The sequence below is a fragment of the Rattus rattus genome, chromosome 7 (assembly GCF_011064425.1).
Source record: "Rattus rattus isolate New Zealand chromosome 7, Rrattus_CSIRO_v1, whole genome shotgun sequence".
NCBI lineage: Eukaryota > Metazoa > Chordata > Mammalia > Rodentia > Muridae > Rattus > Rattus rattus.
The window spans coordinates 67,196,009-67,217,784 of NC_046160.1; the positions used below are offsets into that span (position 1 = coordinate 67,196,009).

The 21,776-nt window shown below is 43.4% G+C and overlaps 1 protein-coding gene across 7 annotated transcripts in view; it reads left to right on the forward strand.

The window, feature by feature from the left end:
• Npas3 (neuronal PAS domain protein 3) overlaps window positions 1–21,776 on the forward strand; it is an 814,553-nt gene that overhangs the window by 568,389 nt on the left and 224,388 nt on the right. For all 7 annotated transcript variants that reach the window (XM_032907733.1, XM_032907727.1, XM_032907728.1 and 4 more), the window contains one exon: window positions 9,338–9,427. In XM_032907733.1, the coding sequence (XP_032763624.1) occupies window positions 9,338–9,427 (90 nt within the window). The remainder of the gene's footprint in view (window positions 1–9,337; window positions 9,428–21,776) is intronic.

Sequence of the window (21,776 nt, forward strand, 5' to 3'; positions counted from 1 at the left end):
AGGAAGTCAGTGGGGAGTCCTAGAGCTTAATCCTCTGCTGTACCATTCCCTTCATTCACCTCTCACACCCGGGCTCTGTCCTCTCACTCTGCTCCTGAAGTGGACCACAGAAGCACCCAGGGTCCACCCAGCTTCTCACCACTGTCCCAAGTCTTTAAGCACATCAGCCCTAGGTGGCTTTGTCCTAGCTGAATTAGTTTCCAGGCCAAATTGTGCTCCTTCAAAGGATGCTATGTAGAGCTACCTTAATGAAGGACTGTATGGCCTTAGGCATTATGCTCTGAGTATAGTGAAGTCCACACCCAATAGAAGACCCCCCTAACTGCTTTGTACCCTATGCCTGTTAAACAATTAGGCACACAAACGAGCCCAAAGCAGGAACATTGCGTCAAAGTCGTGGCAGAGACAGCAACCCAGGGGAAAGCAGCCGAGGCTGGTCCTGTTGACCTAGACTTAACCGCTAGACGTAAAAGCCGAGGTCAGCCAGGCAGCAGAGAACCAAAGCAAGTAGGAAACCAAGTTGTTTATCCCAAGCTCATTCAGGGGCAGGCCCCAATTCCATCAGAATAATTGATTTTCCCATAAATATGTGTCTCTGCTTCATGTGGAGCTAAATTCCGGAGCTAGTGCAGTGAAGCAGCACAGCCTGTAAGCATTCAGAATGCACAGAAAGGAAATATAAAGATTTCAATATTGTACAACGTGGGGCTCAGAAGAGCTGCAAGCACTCATGGGAGATTTCAGACAATGTTTGGAGCCTTGTCGATTTCCAGAACTAAGTGCTAGTTTCTATTATTGGTCCATCATATTTATGGCCTTATGAGGGCCTACTAAAAATTAATTATTAATTAGTTGAGCGATTTGTAAAATGGAAAGCAGAGGGCTCTGCTGTAATGGGTTCCTGAAATTAGCAGGGGAGGTTTCCCTGGCAGAGGCATTAGCCCCGACCAGTTTCTAAACTACATTTGTAACAATCAAGTTTCCTTCAGTGCAAATTTTTTAATGCCTTTTCCCTAGAGATACAAATACAATGTTCCTAGAAATGAAACTCACAGGAACATAGCAGATTAATATCCGAGGTTTCTAAATGGTCTTTAAGATGCTAAATTCCTTACAGGGTTCTTTAATCATTGTTACTACCCCTGACACAAACTTCTTACCTCAAGGAATACATGTACAAGCATTTATTATTTTCTCTTAAAAGCCTGACTTTTAAAGTCACCCTTTCCCCAGTGTACAGATTCATATCATGATAAGCCATAACAGAAACGTCTATGTGGCCCACCTGACACCCCCAAGTACTTTCGGGTGAACAGCCGTATAAACGAAATTTCAGTTAAGTGTTCACATCAACTTCCATATAAAATGTCGTAGATATTTCCAGAGAGAAGAATTAAAGCAAACCCTTAAACCTGTGAAAAACTCTGGGACAGGAAATCCAGCCCATGCTCCAGCCAACCTGTGTGTCACCCTACCTTGTCCCAGCTTCCTGCTGAGAGGTGCTGTCTCCTAGCGAGTCTTTATTAACTGTGGGGTTTTCCAGCCACGCCTCAGCAATGGGCTTCTCTCTCAAGGCACTGACATTCTCCAACATCTGCTGTGTTTTGACTGCATGTTCAAAAGGGCTGTGATCGCTCATGCCTTTTCCCAGTGGAAGCCTTGTAGAGGTATGGAGCTGGAGTAGGGTGACAGCACTCTGGTCCGCCTGTGGGTCCGGGGTAATTTAGACTGGAAACTGCCCTTTGGTTTTTTGTTTTGCAGAGTTAGTTTTACAGTTCACTCCTTTTTCTCAGTCATGGGTCCCCAGACTTTTAGATTGAGTCCAGCCTTTGGGGACACCTAGGCTATGTAGGCCTGCAGCAAGACCTACAGTCAACAGGTGTCCCCCAAAGGAGTGGATCAACACGTGTCTGCTGGAGGGAAGTGGACGCAAAGACCGTATCGATGCAGAGACCAGCTACAGCTGTATCAATGCAGAGACTGCAGAAGCCCAAGCAGGCAGTCTCAGAAAGAGCAGGATCTTCCATTTGTTTTGCCACATTCAGGCTGTGTGACACCGAATCCCGTGCTTAATCTCTCTGAGCCTCAGTTTACCCACAGTAAAGTAGAATTCAGTAATATATATGGACAACATAATTGGGCTAACATTTCTCAATAGTAACTATTAGGTGAACTGAGTATTGTTCCCTGCACCATGTTCTCTAATAATAAACGTAATGCATATGTGTTAGTAACAGTTTAATATATGTATATATGTTATATATATATGTATTTTATATATATGCACATCTAAAATACTTTCTAGGAATCTATAGAATATCAAATAACATTTGGTTTTTTTTGGTTTTTTTTGGTTTTTGTTTTTTTCTGTTGCTTTTCAAAGCCAACAACTTGACACCTGGCACTCTCTGTGTGGCCAAGTGCCATGTGTTTTGCCAAAGCAGAGCAGTGACATTTCTAGGTCTTTCAGGACCAGAATAATGAACTATTGTGCTACTCCTGCCAAGGGAAGGTTCCTCCCCTAACTTGGAAGAGACCTCTGAATTCCCAGGGAGTGATGGATTTGGGCCCTGAATCTCTGATCTGGTTACCTTTGCATTATTGACACATCACATGAGCAAGGGGAGACAAGGGAAGGGACCAGTGACTATCTGTGCAGTAACTAGTGGTAGTCCTCGGTGATACACATTGTCAAGCATGTCCTGTGGGATCCCTAGTTCCCGAGGACATGCCACAGTGCCTGGGGGGTCATGGCAAGTGGGACTCTCTCAGAGGCCACACACTGACAATATACCCAGGCCTGAGATCTACTCGGTTGGATGTTGATCAAGACATTTATCTCTCTCTCTCTCTCTCTCTCTCTCTCTCTCTCTCTCTCTCTCTCTCTCTCTCTCTTTCTCTCTGGACTGGATGTCAGGCTTGAACTCGAATCCCCGAGGAAGCAGATGAGCTCTCTGATAACACAGCTTCCAGAAAGTGGGATTTGAATAAGCAAGCAAAACCCAGTCCCCGTGCTCAGAAGCAAGGATCATTGTTCTTTTTGTGTCTTAGCATTGCTCTAGCCTGTCTTCCCTTTTATACTGATCTGTCTCTTCTAGGAATGAGAGGAGGGAGGGGGATGGGGAGAGGGAGAGGATAGGGAGAGGGAAGGGGAGGGGAAGGGGGAGGGAGAGGGGGAGAGACCCAGTGTTTTCTCACCTGAAAAGCTTAGATTCACGTGGTGTAAGAAAGGTGTGTGATGGTCTGTTACGGGATCCATTTGTAGCATCAAGTCAAATTTGACCTCATACACTCAGTTTAGAGCTATGACTCAGGAGATGTGTCTCTGGGCACATGGCAAGGCATATGCCATTGATTTAATGGGGAAGCAGAGACAAAGGAGTTCAGGAGGAACCTGGCCCTTTCCTGTGTACTCTTACCTGCTGTGAAAAAATATTGACTAACACTCTCATTTCTGAAAATAAGGCTTTTATTTGTGAGCAGAGCTATATGGCTAAAGGCCAGAGGTCAGAGTCTAAAGTGAGGGGTTCCTTCTTTCCGGTAAGCAGATACATGTGGATACTTTGGGCCCTCTTCAGGCTCTCTGAGGTTGGGAGCCTACATGCGCCTTCCCTACCACCTCCTCGAACAACCACAGGCGTGTGTAGCATTCTCATGCATCTTATCAAAGTGTGGCTGTATCCAAAAGCAACCGAGGACCTTAGTGTTTTTTTCTTTCTGACTCTTTTAACTGTTGCTAAAACAGAGGGAAAAGAAGACATTTATGATATCCAGGGCCTCATGCTCCAAGTCAAGCATCCTCTACAGCGTAAGAGCAGACCTGCTAATTCCCGGTGCCACCCCATAGCTCAGTTCAGTCTGTTGTGAAGACCATGCTCTCACCGACGAAGCCACTGATCACAGTCATGGGGCTCAAAGTCACGCTGTGCTCTCGTCCGCCCTGAATGATGGAACAGTGAAGACATCGGGGTTTGGAGGGGACGCTGCACCAGGCAGAGGCCATGTTGCACATGGATGTATTGTTTCCAGTCTGAGCCTAAATCAGAAGAGCATCACAGATGCCGGGCGCACTGGGCAGAGAACACGTGTGTGCATTTAGATCACGGAGAGCTTATTTTTTTTTTTACTGATGTAATTGTGAAATATGTTCTTTTTACATTCATAATGAGGGGGTGGAACAGATGGTGAGGGCTTGATTTAAAATAATCTGTCATTAAAATATCCTAGCTTACTGGGAACTCTTCTCTTTAGCTGGAGTTAGGTCAGAGGAAAAGAATTCAGGGTGATCTCTCTCCCCTTCTGCACCGGAGAAAAGGAAGCACTAGTTTCATGGTGGTAAGAAACGTGTGAATTGCCCCTACGATGGTCTCCTAGTAAGATTTCACTCTGAGAAGTCTGGCTGTGGTAGAACGTGCACTAAAGGGAAGGCAGAGACAAAACTCTGACAAATAAAAATCCATTTATCCCAGTGCATTAAACATTCGTACCCCTCCATCATGGAACTGTTCCTAGTTCCCTACTCTGCAAACGGAACCAACCTCCTCACTTGATAAACACTGTGGGGTACATCCAGCTTTGGGGGTTAAGAAACAGTGGCACACACTGTCTGCATTCCGTGATGTCAGGGGATATAAATTATAATTATAGGCATTATTATTCCAAGACACCGCAGCTCCTGACTTCTGCATCCGCGCCTCACTCCTGGTTGTCTGCCTTCCAGACTACTGGGATGTGACAAAGGAACTCTCCTATCAGCCCTGTCTGCATGGCCAGGAACTGTTTTCAGTAATAAGAAAACTGTCTTGATAAATCAGATACTTGCATATCTTTAAAATGCTGTTTTTTACTGTTGCTCCTAAGGTTTTGTTCTCTGTCTGCCTTAAGGAACGCCACTAGATTTCAGGCTTTGCGGTAAATCTTCTGAGGAAGGGTGAGCATTAACATTTGTGTAGGTTCTTTTTCATCTTAATCCAACCTTAGTTAATAATCAGAAAATTCTACATAGTGGGTAAGAAGATGTAATTAACCCTTTGACCCCAGAATCTTAATTGGTGCCTGTTGAAAATAGTGGGCAGTTAGAAAAATATATTTTAGAAAGTAGCCTGTAGCCATTCAACAGATCGGTATATGATGGCTCCCTTAACTCAAAACCTTAAAAATTTCCACAGAACTTTCAGATTAATCACATTTGGTTTCCAAAACTACTGATTGAATGGTTCCTTCCACCTCCACCTTTTAAACTTGGGACATTGAAATCAAAACAACATCGCTGCTACCCTTCAAACTCATTTAAATAGCAGGGGTAGCTAGCTGAGGAGGGGCAGCTCTGAGTCAGAGGGGAATAGCTTTGCGTGTAGTTGCTTGACAATGTGCTTTCTATCCTAGTTCCCTTCCTGTTCCATAGCTGAAAGGTTGTCAAGCCTGAGTTATCTCAGGACTGTTGGTAGAGTTGGCCAGAATGATAAGCAAACCATGGAAAATGTGGTTAATTAACCAGATTTTTAAAACTCTTCTCTGCTCCTAAACTAGGTACCACATTTTTTGTCATACGTGTTTGTGTGTGTGTGTGTGTGTGTGTGTGTGTGTGTGTGTGTGTGCATGATATGTATGTATGTGGGTATATATGTTCACATGTATTTATATGTTCATCTGTGTACAGACACCTGTCTTGCATGGGTGCACATGTCCAAGTATAAATGCATGTGGAGCCTCAAAGTAGACTTTGGTGTTTTCCTCAGAAGCTCTCCACCTTGTGTGTCAAGGCAGATTCTCTTAGGTGAACCCAGAGCTGGTCAGTCCCAGATGGTCTGGTCAGCTAGCTTATGCTAGGGGTCCCATTTCTTCCTCTTACGCTGAGATTCCAGGTGGGTCTCTACACATGCCTAACCTTTACCTGGGTTCTGGGGATCTGAACTGCAGTCTTCATATTTGCACAGCAAGCATTTCACCTAATGGGCCATCTCGAGTGCCCCGTTGTTATTATTAACTGAGCTGACCATGTCCTTAGGACATGTGCATGTAGACAGAGACCTGTTTTAACCTCATCAGAAAGCTGCAGACACATCACAGTTTCTATTTCTGCTGTGCAGAACTTTGCCGTGCCTCTCAGTTCAGCCACCCTGTGGTACCCACTCCTCTTGCACCGTAGTAGGTACCCACACGGGCAGGAACTAGTGTCATGAGACATACTCCTTTAATGCGAAAGGAGAGCTTTGTGGGTGTGGCATGGACGTCTCTTCAGGACAGGCACTAGGTGTCAAGGAAGACTCATATCCAGAGCTGGGTGTTGACAAAATTCCTAAAACTCAAGCACTAAGAGGGCTAATGCAGCAGGATCACTGACAGTTTGAAACTAGTCGAAGCTGCATCGTACGTCTGGGAACCTGAGTGGGACTCTGTCTTTAACAACAACAACAACATCATCATCATCATCAACAACAACAACAACAACAACAACAAGTCAGGAAGAAAGGGAGGGAGGAAAGGGAGGTAGAGGAAGAGAAAGATGGGGACAGGATCTACCTTGACCCTAGTATTCTGAAAATAAAGGCATACACAGATGATATAAATCGCAGGCATCCAAATGGTCAAATACTCTAATAACTCCCTACATGGGACCCTGGGGAGTATGATTTCCATCCCTCATAGTCATCTGGAATGTGTGATATCAAGGGAAGAGGCAGGCCTGGGTTCATCAAGTCTGGATGGAGGATTTATTCATTTCTGGCTAAAGGAATTCAGTCTAACAGTAAGCCAGCTGAAACGCCCCACTATTGTAAGGGCTTTAAAGTCATAGCAGCACAGAAGGCTCGGGCATTGATTGGCTAACTGACCTTTACCAGCCAAATAACCCCTACATGATTTAGGTTCCTCACCCATAAAATGAGGGTCTCCATTGAAGAGGATCTTCAGGTCAGCTCTAACTGTCGTTTGCACCTTCTGGCTGTCACCTCACTCTCTTGTGACTCCGCTACTGTCCCTTGCTGAGGCATGCTATGGTCTGAAAAGATGGCCTCCTCAGCTCTCTCTGTATTGAAAGTCCCAACTACTTGGTTGAGTAGGAAACCTAGCAAAGCCCCTTTCCCAGGGGGGACAGTTGAAGGGAAAAGACCCTAGTCTACCAGAGTTATACTATGGAAGGTAAAGCTGTGTAGAAGCAGGATCCTCCCAATGCTTGAGGAAGAAGACCTTTTCTTCCTGTAGTACTGACTTTCTGTGCGTACCCAAGCCCGCTTGGTGCCATTGTGCAGGATAGCAGAACAGTGCTAATACACTGCAGTTGGAAGGTCAGGTCTAACCAAATACTTTGGGCCATTTTGTCAATGGCAAGAATCCTTTAGCAGTATTTGATTTGGGGAAAATCTACAGAGCTGGGGTGGTCTGGTTAACTTATGCAGAGGTGACTCAGGAACTCTCCTTCAGTCTACACCCCATTGTCCTTTACCCCTAAGGATCTGATTCTATCATTGGAACACATCCATTGAAAACTATGTAAGAAGTCATATGTTCCCCCTTAGTAGAAATAACTTCAGAAACACTCTGAATATTTAACTTCTCTTTAATCTAGACATACCAAATGAAGTGTGTTTATTGGAAAACAATGGTATATCAGGACACAGATACAACCTTCTGAAGCAAGATGGCTTGTTGCCTAACTCTGCTAATTTCATTAGTGTTGATGTATAAAGAGTTTAGATGACATAGTTACTTTATAGGTTATTTTAATGAATTAAAAGATGATACATGTGACAAGTAGTATAGTCCGTGTGAACTGTTAACATTTCTATGTGTGGATTTGCCAGTTGTGTAATCTGCTTTTTGTAAAACAATGTAATGTGAGTCATTTTCAGAACTCACTAAATTGGAGAGCTAAGGGGTCTCTACGTTTCTAAGCCGTGTGGGAAAATGTTTAAAATGGGTCAGAAAGCATGGAAATCCACACATCATGCTGATGTGTAAAGTATGTACATGCATTCCCTTATATATAAATTAATTATCCTAATCTGTTTCTCAGAGACTGGATAATTTACAGAGTAGAGAGATTCACTTCACACTTTCTTGGAGGTGGGAAAGCCCAAGGTCAGGGGCCTTGCATGTAGTCAGGGCCTTCATGAGACCTCATTGCATGGCAGAAGTCAGAAGGGCAAGAGAGCACTGGGGAGAGAAGGCAGGGAAAGAGAGCCAACCTCATCCTCGGGAGAAGCTGCTCCCTTGGTGACTGACCCACACCAGCAAGAGCAGCACCCCGGCATGCCTAAGAGCAGCTCTCTCTGCCCCAACTACCTCCTGGAGGTCCCACTCACCACTGTTGCTCTGGAAAATACATTTCTATCTCCCAATCCCTGAGGGACACATTTAAAACACAGAATCTGAAGATGCAGAGGGCTTCGTTTCCAGTATTCAAGTAGACCAAAATGTATTGCGCTTTGCAGGAATGTATATTTCCGACTTCTTCCAGACATAGTTACAAGTTCACGGCCTTTGTTAATATCACTGAGATTTAAAAGTTCTTTGTCTGTGCAAACAGGCTTCTGCAGCCTGTCCTGTTAAAGACAAATAACACAAAGCAAAACTCGTGAGGATGGCGGAGGGTATGGGAGGCTTTTGATGACGGGAACTTGAAACAGACGATTCCTGATTTCAGTTGAGTTTGTAGTTGGGTCCCATGGTGGTTTCCATCATTCGTCAAACCAGACAGGAACTAGAATCCTCATTTAGTAAAGTTAGTCTGAGACTTTTGAGTGACAGATGACACTGAAGGCAACTTTTATTCTCTCCAGTTTTTTTTTGTTAGTTTCTTCCTTCTGTTTTTGTTCCCGGGGGTTACGATAGAAACTCCACCTGTCCCAAACAGGCTGGACTGTGGTGTGTGAGGTTTCAGCCCAGACATGTTCACGTACGGTGATTCTTCCTGTTTCCTTTACACCACAGGCGCCCAGTGCGTGGAGAGCACCCTTTATTAATTAGCAAATTATTGATATTCATATCAATCAGGTAACAGAATTCATTCCCCCTTTCCTTCCATTAATTTTTATTCCTTAACAGAGGAGCTTACCGATTTAATGGCAGTTACCACTGAATCCCCCCCAAATAAAGGCAATGTCTCATAAAGTCAGCATGGCCTTAGTCTTGGTCAAAATGATAAAGAAATAAAGAACTCTCTAAAATAGAAAAGATCTGTGGTCTTTAGCCCACTAATTCATTCATATAACGCAATATAAACCAGCTTAGGACTTTTGTTACACATGATGAAAACATCACCTCGGTTCACTTTGTTCCTTTATTAGTAGTATTTCTGTGTATGTGCATTAACACGGTTATTTTTTTTTCCTTACAGTCCCTGGATGGCTTCGTATTTGCACTAAATCAAGAAGGAAAATTTTTGTACATTTCTGAAACCGTCTCTATCTACCTAGGCCTCTCACAAGTAAGTTGAACAATTTAGATTCTTAGCACTGAAAGCAAAGGATCCTTCAGTCCCTGTTTTTCCTTCTAAAAAGAGATGCTCTGTTTAGCATGAATTGTCTAATTTATTCTTTAAGGGCCTCTACCTGACTCTTCTAAGTCAGAGAAGCCTGTCTGTGTTGGGCTTTCAGGATAAACTTGCGCTCAGAAATTTGAGTTTCCCTCCCCACCCCACCCCCAAGGATCATTATTAATTTATTGAGAACAAATGAAGTTTCTTCCCTTGGTTGTTTTGAACTTTGAAACCCCGGTGCCCAGTAGGATAGGGACACACTAATAGTGCTTCCCTTGTGTCCTATTACTGGATGTTTATGGAGTGCCCTGTGCTATCCTGGGAGCTGACACAATGGCAGGAGTCATTTGGAGTCAAGAAATGCTGAAAGACACCATTAAAATGTGTTGCAGGGAGGGTTCCTGCCAGGAGAGAGTACGCTGCCTTGGCCAAATCTGCCTGATGCTGGATGACAATTTCATACAATAAAGCTGCCTTTCATGGTTTGCCATTTAATTGCTCACATGTGTTTGTCCAAGGGTAAAAGAAGAGAATGCAAAGGCTTGTAGGGCAAGGGACAGAATCCTTGATTTTTCTCCAGAAACACAAACACTTGGATTCTGCTGCACTCTGAGGCCCAGGCTGCTGCTATAGAGTGCCAGCCTACCCTGAAATAAGGTCTTCCATTCAGCTAATTATCCAGATGTTTTTGCCATGAAAGCACCCAACATCTGGGTATCTGTTTCCGGTACAGGTGATTGGCTGAAACTGACCCTTTTCATGTGGTGGTTGAAGAAAGGGGCATGCAGCCTCTGCGGGGGGGGTTTAGTGAGTCTGTGATGCTCTGCCAAGCTGGATAAGCTACCTCTCCTTCAACTGCCTCCAGGCTAACGATGGAGATAAGGGTCTCTGGTCTCCTCATAAACAGGTCCCACCCAGGCCCAGAGCTTCTAAAGGTTGGCACAGCTCAAAGGAAACATCCAGCATGGCTGGAACCTTCTGGCTGTTAGTAGGGGTTTACTGGGAGACAGCTAAATCAAGGAAGACATTGGGAAATAATAGAGAGATTTGGCATTTGAGGAGGGCTGGGGAAGGAGCAGAAACCCTGCCAAATTTGATTATTTGCTGTTGAGATTCCAAATGGGGGATGCAATCATGAGTCTTTCCTTGGAGAACATGTGTGCTCTTGACTGTAGTGTGCACACCAATTTCTTGTGGACTCTCGAAAACCAGGGACATGAAATTGGACTGGTGTTAACTTGGTATGCGTCCTCCTGTATCTGCCGAGAGATTGTTCCTTTGTTGTCGCCTCCAGTAGAGATTTTAAACCTCGTCCTAATCTGTTTGGGAATCTACAATTCTGAGTAGGGTGCACCTCTTTGTTGTTAACATCGAGTAGAGCTGGGAACCCACTGTTGGATTTCTCTGATGCCACACTCCTGGCTTATGTGGAGTATCCAACGGAGTTTAATAAGCCAGTAAAGAAGAAGGATGAATAATTAGTTTAAGCAGGTAAATGCTAATTAGGGAACTCCTGAAAAGCATCCATTATATACTAGCTGCAAACACATTTTACAGTCCTGGTTAGTGGTGTAGTCCAAATTCTGTCAAGGCAACTGCATTTTCTGTAATTGAGATGTGTATGTTTGCTTTGCATAACAGATGGCTCTGTATGCGTAGACTGATAGCTAGGAAAATAATAATTGCATTATTCTGGCCAAAAGAATATTAGCTCTTGGGTTTTGGCCATTTCAGGCAGTCCTCCTGCCAGCACAGCATATGCACATATATGGATTGGGTTTTCAAGGAAATTGATGCGTCTGGAATAGTGTGGCCATCTGAAATATCATCTGTTCAAGGGAAATTTGGCTTTAACCCTGTGCTGGTTTTTCCTTTCTTCCTCTGCCTCTCTGCTGTAACACTGAAGACTCTTTTCTTGCAACGAGAAACAAATAATGGGGCTATCTAAAGCGACCATGTAAAAATGACAATGTCTGGCACCTTCCCTGAGGCCAGCCACCCACCTCTTCCTGTAATGGCAGCAGGAAGAATAGGCAGCAGGAGTCAGTGCGATGATGACTTCCGGATGCGGACCTGAGCCGCTCCCTGCCTGGCCATCTCCTGTGGGTGCTGTAGTGTGGGTATCAGCAGGCATGCCCGAGAAGAGGCTGACGGGGTGATGAATTTAGAAGCAGTATGTAGCTACAAAGATAAGGACATAGATCAGGAGACGGGCATTTTTGCCCATATCAACTTAGATGGGTTTAGAATGTAAATCTAAGGAAAATTCTTGGTTGATATTAACATTACACATGTTGTAAGCGCAAAAACCACAACAGGGAGGCACTGCGGAGGTTCTGCGTCTGAACAGGAACATAAAGGTCCCTACGCCATAACCCTTCCTGGGTGTCTCTAGTTCCACCTTGCAGAATTGAGGTGCAGGGTTCTCAAGGGTGACATCCAAAGGAAGTATGCTCTAAAGCTTTGTTCGTCTAGCACACACACTCGACAGATGTGACTACATACCTACACAGAAACATCAGATGTAACCAAGTGCTCTTAGCCAATGTGGATAAGTGAAAGTCTGGACAAGAAGAAAGCATCCGTTCCTTTCCATGTGGACTTGCTAGAGAGTGTGCAACTCTGTCTGCTCTTGCAGGACCTGGCTGTGGGTATGCGAGCACGGCAGTGTCTGAGAGAACAACATAGTTACGGCTGCATTCCTAATGGCATAATGTTCCTGTCTCCATCTCATTCTCTTTCACCATGTGAAATGGCTTAGGCTCAGGAGAGAATTAATGTTCACTTCTGTACATGAGGAATCCAAACGAGGAACTTCCACTGAGCACTGTGGGGCAGCCTGGGCCACAGACAGCCAAGCAGGCTTCTGTGTCTACTTATCTAACATCTGTGCCTTGGATTTTCGGGCCACTCTCTATAAACTATTCTTGTAGCTTTGGGATGACGGTACTGGCTTGAGCAATAGTGAGGCCCCAGCAGCCTCCTCTGTCTTGCCAGACAGATAATAGATAGATAGATGATAGATAGATAGATAGATAGATAGATAGATAGATAGATAGATAGATAGATAGATAGATAGATATTGATAGATGATAGCTATATAGAGAAATGATAGATGATTGATAGATGATAGACGGACAGATAGATATTGATAGATCATAGATATACAGAGATAGATAGATAGATAGATAGATAGATAGATAGATAGATAGATAGATAGATATAGAGAGATAGTGAGATGATATATAGAGATGTGTGTGTGTGTGAGAGAGAGAGAGAGAGAGACAGAGAGACACACACAGAGAGAGACAGATAGAGAACGAGAGAAACACAGAGAGAGAGAGAGCAAGCATAGCTTCTAAGGTACCATTCATGAGTGACAGTGACTGCCAGGAGCCAGGAGCACTCCCCTGAGGAGGGGACCCACCTAGTAGTGCTCATTTGGTCTGCATAGGGCCTGAGTGGCATGTGCCTGGCGATGCGATGCACCTAGAGCTCTTGTGGAGTCGGCTCTGCTCCCTTCCATAACAGAATTGGCACGACTGAAAATGAAAAGAGAAAACAGAACGGCTCTCCCAGTATTGAACATGGAGCCCTGCTCTGAAGCCAGCTTATAGGAAGTTGCTTCCAAAACAGAAGGAGCATTCTCACCAGAGAGTCCAAAAAAGCCATCGCCTGGTAAACAGAAAGCATCTCTAGTTGATATCAGACTTAAGCTTGGGGAGATATTTATGTATTGACTGTATCTCCTCTTTCCAAAAGATTTAAGATAAAGTATATAATAAAAATAATAACGAAGTAGAGTAAGGAAAAATATAAATAACAACGGGTAATATGTTACACAGGGCTAGGAAAAACATAAATATATGCTTTAAATACAGCCTGGAAGAGATTTAATAAAGCTTTAGTCTCAGCTGGGTGCTTCCTGGCAACCAAAGCAAAAGGGGAAATTCAACGAGTCAACCACTAACAACAATGAAACACTATTTCTCAAGAAAACTGAAGCTTTTCTGGAAGTAAATGCCACATAGCATTCTTCATAAGCTACACAAATCATTATGTAGCCTGTATTATTATTATGACAAATTCACCTACTTCCTTCAGAGCTCATATTTACTTACAGGCTATCTGTGGCCAGCACAAACGTAAGAGGCAGAGAACACAGTGCTCAGTGAACTGGGGGATAAAAGTGGACTCACAGCTTCTAGAAACACCTCATACATGAGACGGGAGATGAAGGTACAGATGTTGGCCTGGGCAAACAAAGTGTTCCCATTCATCGAATGCTGTGGGCAATAAAATGGGCTATAGAGCAAAGTAGAAACCTGTAAATAAGTACTTCTTAATGTCTTGGACATCTCATCTACCAGCTAAAGGTTCTCTCCCAGGGACTCTTACCACGCCCCCCATCTCAGTACACTCTCGTTTTCCTTTTCTCCCCATGCCCCACCCTCCTACCAATCAGGTTTGGCCACATCAAGCCAGTCAGAAGGAAGCTCCAGCAGGTTACAGATTGGCTGACTCTAAGACAGCTTGCTTAGGGAGAACGGCCACCGGATAAACCCTGAAAGAGGTGAAGGGGAAAACATGTCAATAATATATTTTTTAACCCATGCAGACGGATATTTACCACAAACTCCTTTCCCATCCTGCCGTTCATCTCCGTAGTTTAGATTCCGCTGCATTTGTTGTATAGAATGAACGGCAAATAAAATTATAGCTACAGCACACAAATACAAGGTCAAATAAATGACAGAGCTCAGTCTATGTGTGCAGCTCTTCTGAAAGGGAGCCACGGTGCCAAGTGTGGTTTATTTGAATAATAAAGAAGAATTAGATTCCCCTGATAACTTGGCTGAGGGCCAATAAATCACTGGAGGTTAAAGAGGCGGCAACTGCCTCGCTTTTCTTTTGCTTTTCCAAGGCATGAGCTCAAACTCTCTGCTTTGCTTCCTAATGCAAATCATGGGGTTAGTGTATAGTTAACACTCTCCTTGTGCTTCTGTGTGTGTGTGTGCGTGTGCATGTGTGGGGGGCCATGTATGTGTGTGTGTCTGTGTGTGTGTGTGTATGTGTGTGTATGTATGTGTGTGTATATGTATATGTGTGTATGTGTCTGTGTGTCTGTATGTGTATATGTGTGTGTGCATGTGTGTGTATGCGCATGTCTATGTATATGTATAGTGTGTATGTGTCTGTGTGTGTGTATGTGCATGTGTGTGTATATGTGTGTATGTGTCTGTGTGTGTATATGTGTGTATGTGTGTGTGTGTCTGTATGTGTATATGTGTGTGCATGTGTGTGTATGCGCATGTCTATGTATATGTATAGTGTGTATGTGTCTGTGTGTGTGTATGCGTGTATATGTGTGTATGTGTGTGTGCATGTGTGTATATGTGTGTATGTGTCTGTGTGTGTATATGTGTGTATGTGTGTGTGCATGTGTGTGTATGTGTCTGTGTGTGTCTGTATGTGTGTGTATATGTGTGTGTCTGTATGTGTGTGTATATGTGTGTGTATGTGTCTGTGTGCGCATGTGTGTGTATATGTATAGTGTGTATGTGTCTGTGTGTGTCTGTGTGTGTATATATATGTGTGTATGTGTGTGTATGTGTGTGTATGTCTGTATGTGTGTGTATGTGCACATGCGTGTGTGTGCTTGCGCATGTGTGCCTTCACTCACACATATATGTATGTGTATATATATGTGTGTATACATATACACATACATAGACATTAATGGCTGAATAAAGGAGATGTAAGCTTTCCTGAGGAGTTATTACTTTTGTTTGGCACCATAGTATCCTAGAGAGTGAAATATAAAGACCAGAAACATAGGCTTATTTCAACCCACCCCAGAGCTCACAGGGGTGGGGACAAGTTTTACAATTGGTTTTCTAAATCTATGCAGTACTGGGATAATTGGCACGCCTTTACTAAACATGTGCAGATATAGCTTTAAATCTTCCTTTTACAAGTCTTTCGGGCAAGAATACCCAAGTTAAAAAAAAAAAAAAAAAAGGCAGTGAAGTATGCTATTTCCACAGCTCCACGTGTCCCCTCCCACCACCAGGATGTCTGCATTTTTCTCCTGCACTAATCATAAAAAGTTCATCATTTGTGCATGTAACAAAGAAAAATGCCCCTTTGAACGTGGAAGCTCTGAGGGTTCAGAGACTACCAAGCAAATATAAGTATCAAAATAATTCAGAAACAGTACAAGGCACGGTGGCACATTATCAATTTACAGCATTTAAATTGATAAATGCTTGGTGGTGACGGCCTACAAGGGCACTTTGAAAAGCAAAGAGCGCCCTGGCGAAGAAATTGATTTTTCCCCCCCGAAAATGACTGCATGATGCATCATTTGACTGCATGCTGTCCGAGTGCTTGACAGAGATAATCTCGCCAATCCCACGGGTGACCTTATCGTTCTCACCAGGGCAACTTTGTCTACGTTCTGACTTTGTGTATGTCAAGGTTCCTCCCGGCAGGATCCTTTGGGGGGGAAAGTTCCTCTGTTCAATCCAGATATTGAACTGCTGGCTCTCCCCTTTCCCTTCCACCCCACCCTTCCAAATAAGGAAGCACGCTTCTTTACTTCCGCCATAATTCTGAACAGAGTCTGCAGCCGGCCAGGGTTAGGTACCTTTGCAGACTCCTTGATGGACTCATAGTACCCTAGTCATTAGCTGATCATGGCACTGTCAAAAGATTCCCTAACGTCAGGGAACACACACTGCCTGAGGCTGAATGGAAGAAGCTAACCCCTTACTTTCAGGGCTTTTTAGTCCCTCTCTTCTCCTGTAACTGTGTCTTGGAAACTCGAACCTGTCTTAATTGACGGTTCAGTGATGGAGGGTACTGAGTCTATAACTTTAAAAGTGTGTGGCATTGACCATACAGCCCAGGTAGCATGTTCCCAAGAACCTTTGCCTTTGACTCCTAGGGGCTGACTGTGGTTGGAGATTTTAATAAGTGATGAGGTTCCTGCAGCACCCCACCATATCCGAAAGTATTTTTGCTCTGAAAAAGAACAGTTGACAATTCTCTACCCTTCATTTCTTCTGTTGACATACATGGACGCATGCATATGCGTGTTTACCAGTGATCTTCCTGCCACACAACTTGTCCTTGATAATTACAATTCCTGATTAGCCATTTCTTGAAAGCAGCAGATCCTGTGCCTGGCTTGGCTCCCCAAAAGCTCCAGTCGCCGCTGCCTCTGACACCCTCAGTTCACCATCCTCAACCCCCTTTTACCTCCTTCTTTCATCCACAACATTAATTCTGAGTGAACAAGACGTGCTTCCTTGCATCTGACAAGATTTGCTGCAGTCTCATGCGACAAAAACCCAACACTCATTCCAGATTCAGAAAGTAGGATTTATAACAGCATTTTAATTTAATGTTGGATGTCGAACATATAAAGAGATCACAGTAGTACTAGAGCTGGAAATTGATGCCTTTTTTATTAGTGTCCTCTCAGAAGTGGGGGAGACGCTGTTTGTGCAACGGAGCACAGAGCAAGCAGCCCAGTCAGATGAATGAGGATATGCTATCTGCAAGGAATCATATTTCAAGCCACTGTCGGCCTCTATTGATGTGCTCAGAGTTGAAAGGTTAGACTAGTAAATGCCATCCGAATTTCCAGCATTAGAAATCGGTAGAATAATCTGCTGCCTGTCACTTCATGCTCAGCCTACATGGACTGCGTGGGCATGCTTTACTTATTTTAATTCCAAATTAATTTCCTATTACTAGAGCATTTCTCTCTCTCCTCAATACCTTCCCCAGTCCTCAAATGGGACCGGATTTTTTAACATGTCTTTAAAGAAGACCAGCGTCCGCAGGAGAAATTTACTGTGGCACCCTATATGAGAATGGCACTGTTTTTATTTATTCCCAAGCAGAAAGGTAACCCGTAGGACCTCTGGGCAAAGGAGACCTTTCCAGTTAGACGGAATCACGGGCTCCCAGGACAGTTCAGGATAGGCTCACCATTGTCAAGTGCACAAACTGAAGATCCTCGATGTCTTAATTCTAGCATTAGAGTGAGCCCGAGAAGAAATGAGACAGTGTTCTTCGTTCTGTAGAGAAAGCGGTGTGAAGTCGGAAATGCTTCCTAGAGAGCACACTTGCTTTATTTGTGTGGAGGAAATGCTATTTTCCAGTGCGTTTTTGAATTAGAACATGGAACAAAAGTAAGATTCAGGGAAATTTAGCCATCATTCTAAGTCTGTAATTTATTCATTTTTAAATAATGAAACGGTGTTTTTCTGAATTAAGCCATGTATTATTCATGTAGGCATAGGCAGTGTAAGGTCCCTGGATTTCTAGAGAGCAATGCACATTCTTTGCCTGGCAAGCACTATTTTCTATATGGTATTAATTTTATGGCTTATTTTATTATGCAAAGTTGGAAAGTAAAGATAATTTCTGTTCATAATGTGGTGCTTATGTAGACAATATATGCAAAATAATACCCTCTACCTCAGCCAGCATCCTTCTTCAGTTAGCCTGGGCCCTGGGAGAGCATGAGCGAGTACAAACTGCTCAGATCAAGAATAGGAAATAACTTGACCTGCAGAGAAGGAGGTCAAAAAATCGCTAAATTCCACACAAAATCCAAATTTCATCTCTAGATACACAGGTTCAATCTGTCTTCGGGTTTAGGGCTAACATGAGACACCATGGACAGAGATAACGTTGTAGCAATTTTTCAATTGAAAAAATAGTAAGAAATTGACTTTGGATTTTTTTTTTTGCATAAATTCTAGAACTAGACTGATAGCCTGAGAATTGATGTTGGTTTTAGACACCAGGAGTCCTATGGTTTTCTGCTTTTCGTATCCTTGCTCCCTCATTTGGAAAATCTCATTTCCTGCAAACCACCACTTCTGAAAAGAATGATGTCAGCTTGTTCAATTGTTTTAGCTATTTTGATGTATAGATGTATTCGTAGGCAGATATGTTAATGAGCAGATACTATTGGCTATATCCTGGTTTGGGTTTCATACCTACTCTGGTTTTTTGTCTACAGATATAAATAATTTCTGATTCACTAAACAGCAAACCTGATTTTCCTTTGGGCTCTCTCCTTTCTGGCTCCTAGAACTACAAATTTACCACACTCAATAACAAGACGGAACCTTCCTCCTATGCTGTTAATTTTTAATGTGCTGGCAGATTAAATCTATTGCTTTCGATAACCATAGAAACTTTTTGAGAGCAGGAGAATGTATGCAAAGAAAAGTTTTCCCTGGGAAGAAAAGAGGTGGTTTGAGAATGGACATTTTTCCAGGGGTATTGAAGGCCTTGCCACAGTTAATACGGACACCAGTGAGCCTGTGGTATGCTTTGATTAATGTCGAGAGTATGTGGGCAAGAATATCATTTGGGTAAAAAATTATTGATTATATTTACGGTTTTGTTGTTGTTTGGTTTTGTTGTTCCTTTTGTTTGTTTGTTTGTTTAGTGTTTTGTTGTCTAAGTTTGGGCAGAAGTAAATTTTATATCAAGAATCCCTACCCATTTTGGTTTTCTTGACAGTAGCAGCATTATTCTGGAAAGCATGGTTTCTTTCATCCTTGTTTTGCAATGCAGGCAATGATCACCAGTCAGGAAGGGCTAAGACTTGAAGGGACAGAGATGTTGGAGATGGTGGCACCGATCTCAGATTTTCATTATTCCGCTATCTTGACTTCCAGAATGTTTGCTCCCACTGTACTACTTGAGTCTAGCAAATCAAGCTTTCTAATTACTAAACTTGCTATGTATTAGGAGCTAAAAGAAAAAAAACAGCTTCACATGATGGGCTTGGTCCTACATAGGGCAGATGCAGAGAAACACAGCCCCAAGGTGATTCTTTCGGAGGAAGCATGAGGTTTACCTTGTTTTAAGATTGTTAAAGCTGATGAAATTCCAAATGGCTCCAGGCAGGATCCGTTGGTGCTACAAAATGTTTCTGTAAGTGCTATTATGTTGCTTTCTTCTTACTTTTGACTGTACAGAGGACCTCTAACCCAATCCTCTCAACAGTGTGTGAAGGCGCACAAGAGGGGCACAGGGATGAGATGTCCAGAGGCATCGCGTGTTAGGACCACACGTAGGGATGATGGTAGAAAGTCAGGTGTTCCGTTAATAGGGCTCATCCCTCCCTGTGAGCATTGGTGCTTTTAGGCTTGGCTGCTGAGTGCCATGAAAATGTCCTTTACCATCTACTGAAGTCTGCACGTGGCAGAGGCCATATGGCTTAAGTTCAAGAAAAATGGCGGCGAGAACAGGCCCAGAAGCTACCGTCTTTCTATCTCCTTTGTCGCAGCTAAGAGTGTGAAGGACCAAGAAAGGACCGTGTGGCTCCTCTGCGTTTTAGAGTCTTTTCAGTCGCAGGAAACCAGGCCAGTCCCTAAGATTCATTCAGCTCTTTAGCAGAAGCATGGACTCGCAACCTCGGGTGTGGTGCACATTGAAATTACAGGAGTTGAACACTGAAGATATTTCGAAAATGTCACCAGTGCTCTGTGACACCGGGTGACATGTTTATCCATTCATTATCCCAGAGAAACACCTGGGGTGGTGCTCAGGAAATCAGATAGTGCCTTTTAAAATAATCATAAAAGAAGCCTAGATTAGCAGGCAGACAGTCCTGAATCACGACGTTACTAATTTTGAACTGTTTTGGGGCATCAGTTTCCAAGTCACAACAGTGTAATAACTGACTACAACTGTCAGCAGTCCCGAGAAGACAGAGTGCCAAGTCTGACTATTTCTAAAACGCAAATGTTTCCTGGAGACGAGATCCAAGCATTCATTTTCTGTTTATAAAATTAAGACACTCTGTTGGTGACATTTCCTATTGTCGCTTTCTGGCTGGGTTCTTTTGTATGTGTTAGACATCAAGTCAGTGGGGAAGCAGGAAAACGAGACTGAACCAGATCTAGAAGACTTGTCCGGGTCTTATCTGCTCCCCTAACAGGCTCCTAACCTTGAACAGCCCACACTGTCGTTTTTTTAAGGTTTCGAGGTTTTAAGTTCGCTTAGCAGTGGGTTCCTGTCGTCCCCTTCCCCACCCCCACAAGGTGCTGGGGCAGCGGCAGGAGAGGAAGCCTGGAAGAAGGCTATCTTATTTTTAACCTTCAAAGGAATTTAGCTGAGCAGATGCTACACTGAACTAGTCAGAGTAGAAAAGAAATGATACGGCTTCTAAAGGGCACGGCGTGCATATCCACTGGGCTAAAGTAATTCTGGCAATGCTTCAAAGGATATAACTTTGGATGGCAAAGTAGGTAGGCTATGCAGTGAGATCACATATGGCAGGCTGTCAAAGTCGCCTACACTTTCCGTACATTTATATAAGTGCAAATGGAGGCTCTTAGATGGAGTCCCCAGCAATTTCCTGCTAAGACTGCTTTCAGATTATCTGATATTATTTGACTAAATTATCTCTGTGGAAGCCGAGGACAACTTTTATGATCAAATATTTTGAAATTAGTTTTCCTCGTTGGCAGATTATCTGAAATATGAATTGCTCTCGTTTGAGCACTCGAAATTGAAAGGCTTTTGGTAATGGCAATTATACAAAAACAAGGGTACTGAAGTGCTGTATATCACGCTGAAGGGGATATGTTTATAGGTCAGTGATGTCAATAACTGGAGTTCTTACAGATTCCTCGCCGTTACCCTTTCGTTCCCAGTTACTGCAAAGGACAGACTGACGTTCTTTCTAACGAGGGGATTTCATTTTGGGGATGCATACTGATTTTACTGACTCCAGGCATTTAAACATAGTCAATTCATATTTATTACATTCCCCAAACCTTTCATAAGGTGTGTGAGGATGTGGAAAATGAGAAATACATTAAGAACACATAAAAGTCTAGACAGGTCTGAGGTGGTGCTCCGTGCTCCTTGACTTGTGCCTCTTGTGGTCTCCTGCCCATGGGTATGACTTCACAATCAGTGCACACAGTGGGTTTGCTTCACCTGTTACGTACCCACACTATTCAACTATCTTCAGTTGGGGAGGTTATAATGCTAGGTACTGTTGGGTGAAATTACTGTCCCCATTTTCAGATAAGAAAACTGAGTCACTGAGATTAAATAGCTTGCAACCAGAAAGTAACAACCAGCACTGGAGCTGATCCCTCCGTTAGCCATGGTTACCAGTTGCTTCTGGACAGTTGTAAGTAATTAGCTTACCCTTTTAATTCATTCGAGTTTTATGGTTTAAAAAACCCCCGAGACTTAGAGCAATTAAGCATCCAGCTTAGAGTCATAAAACAGAGTCTTTCCGTGC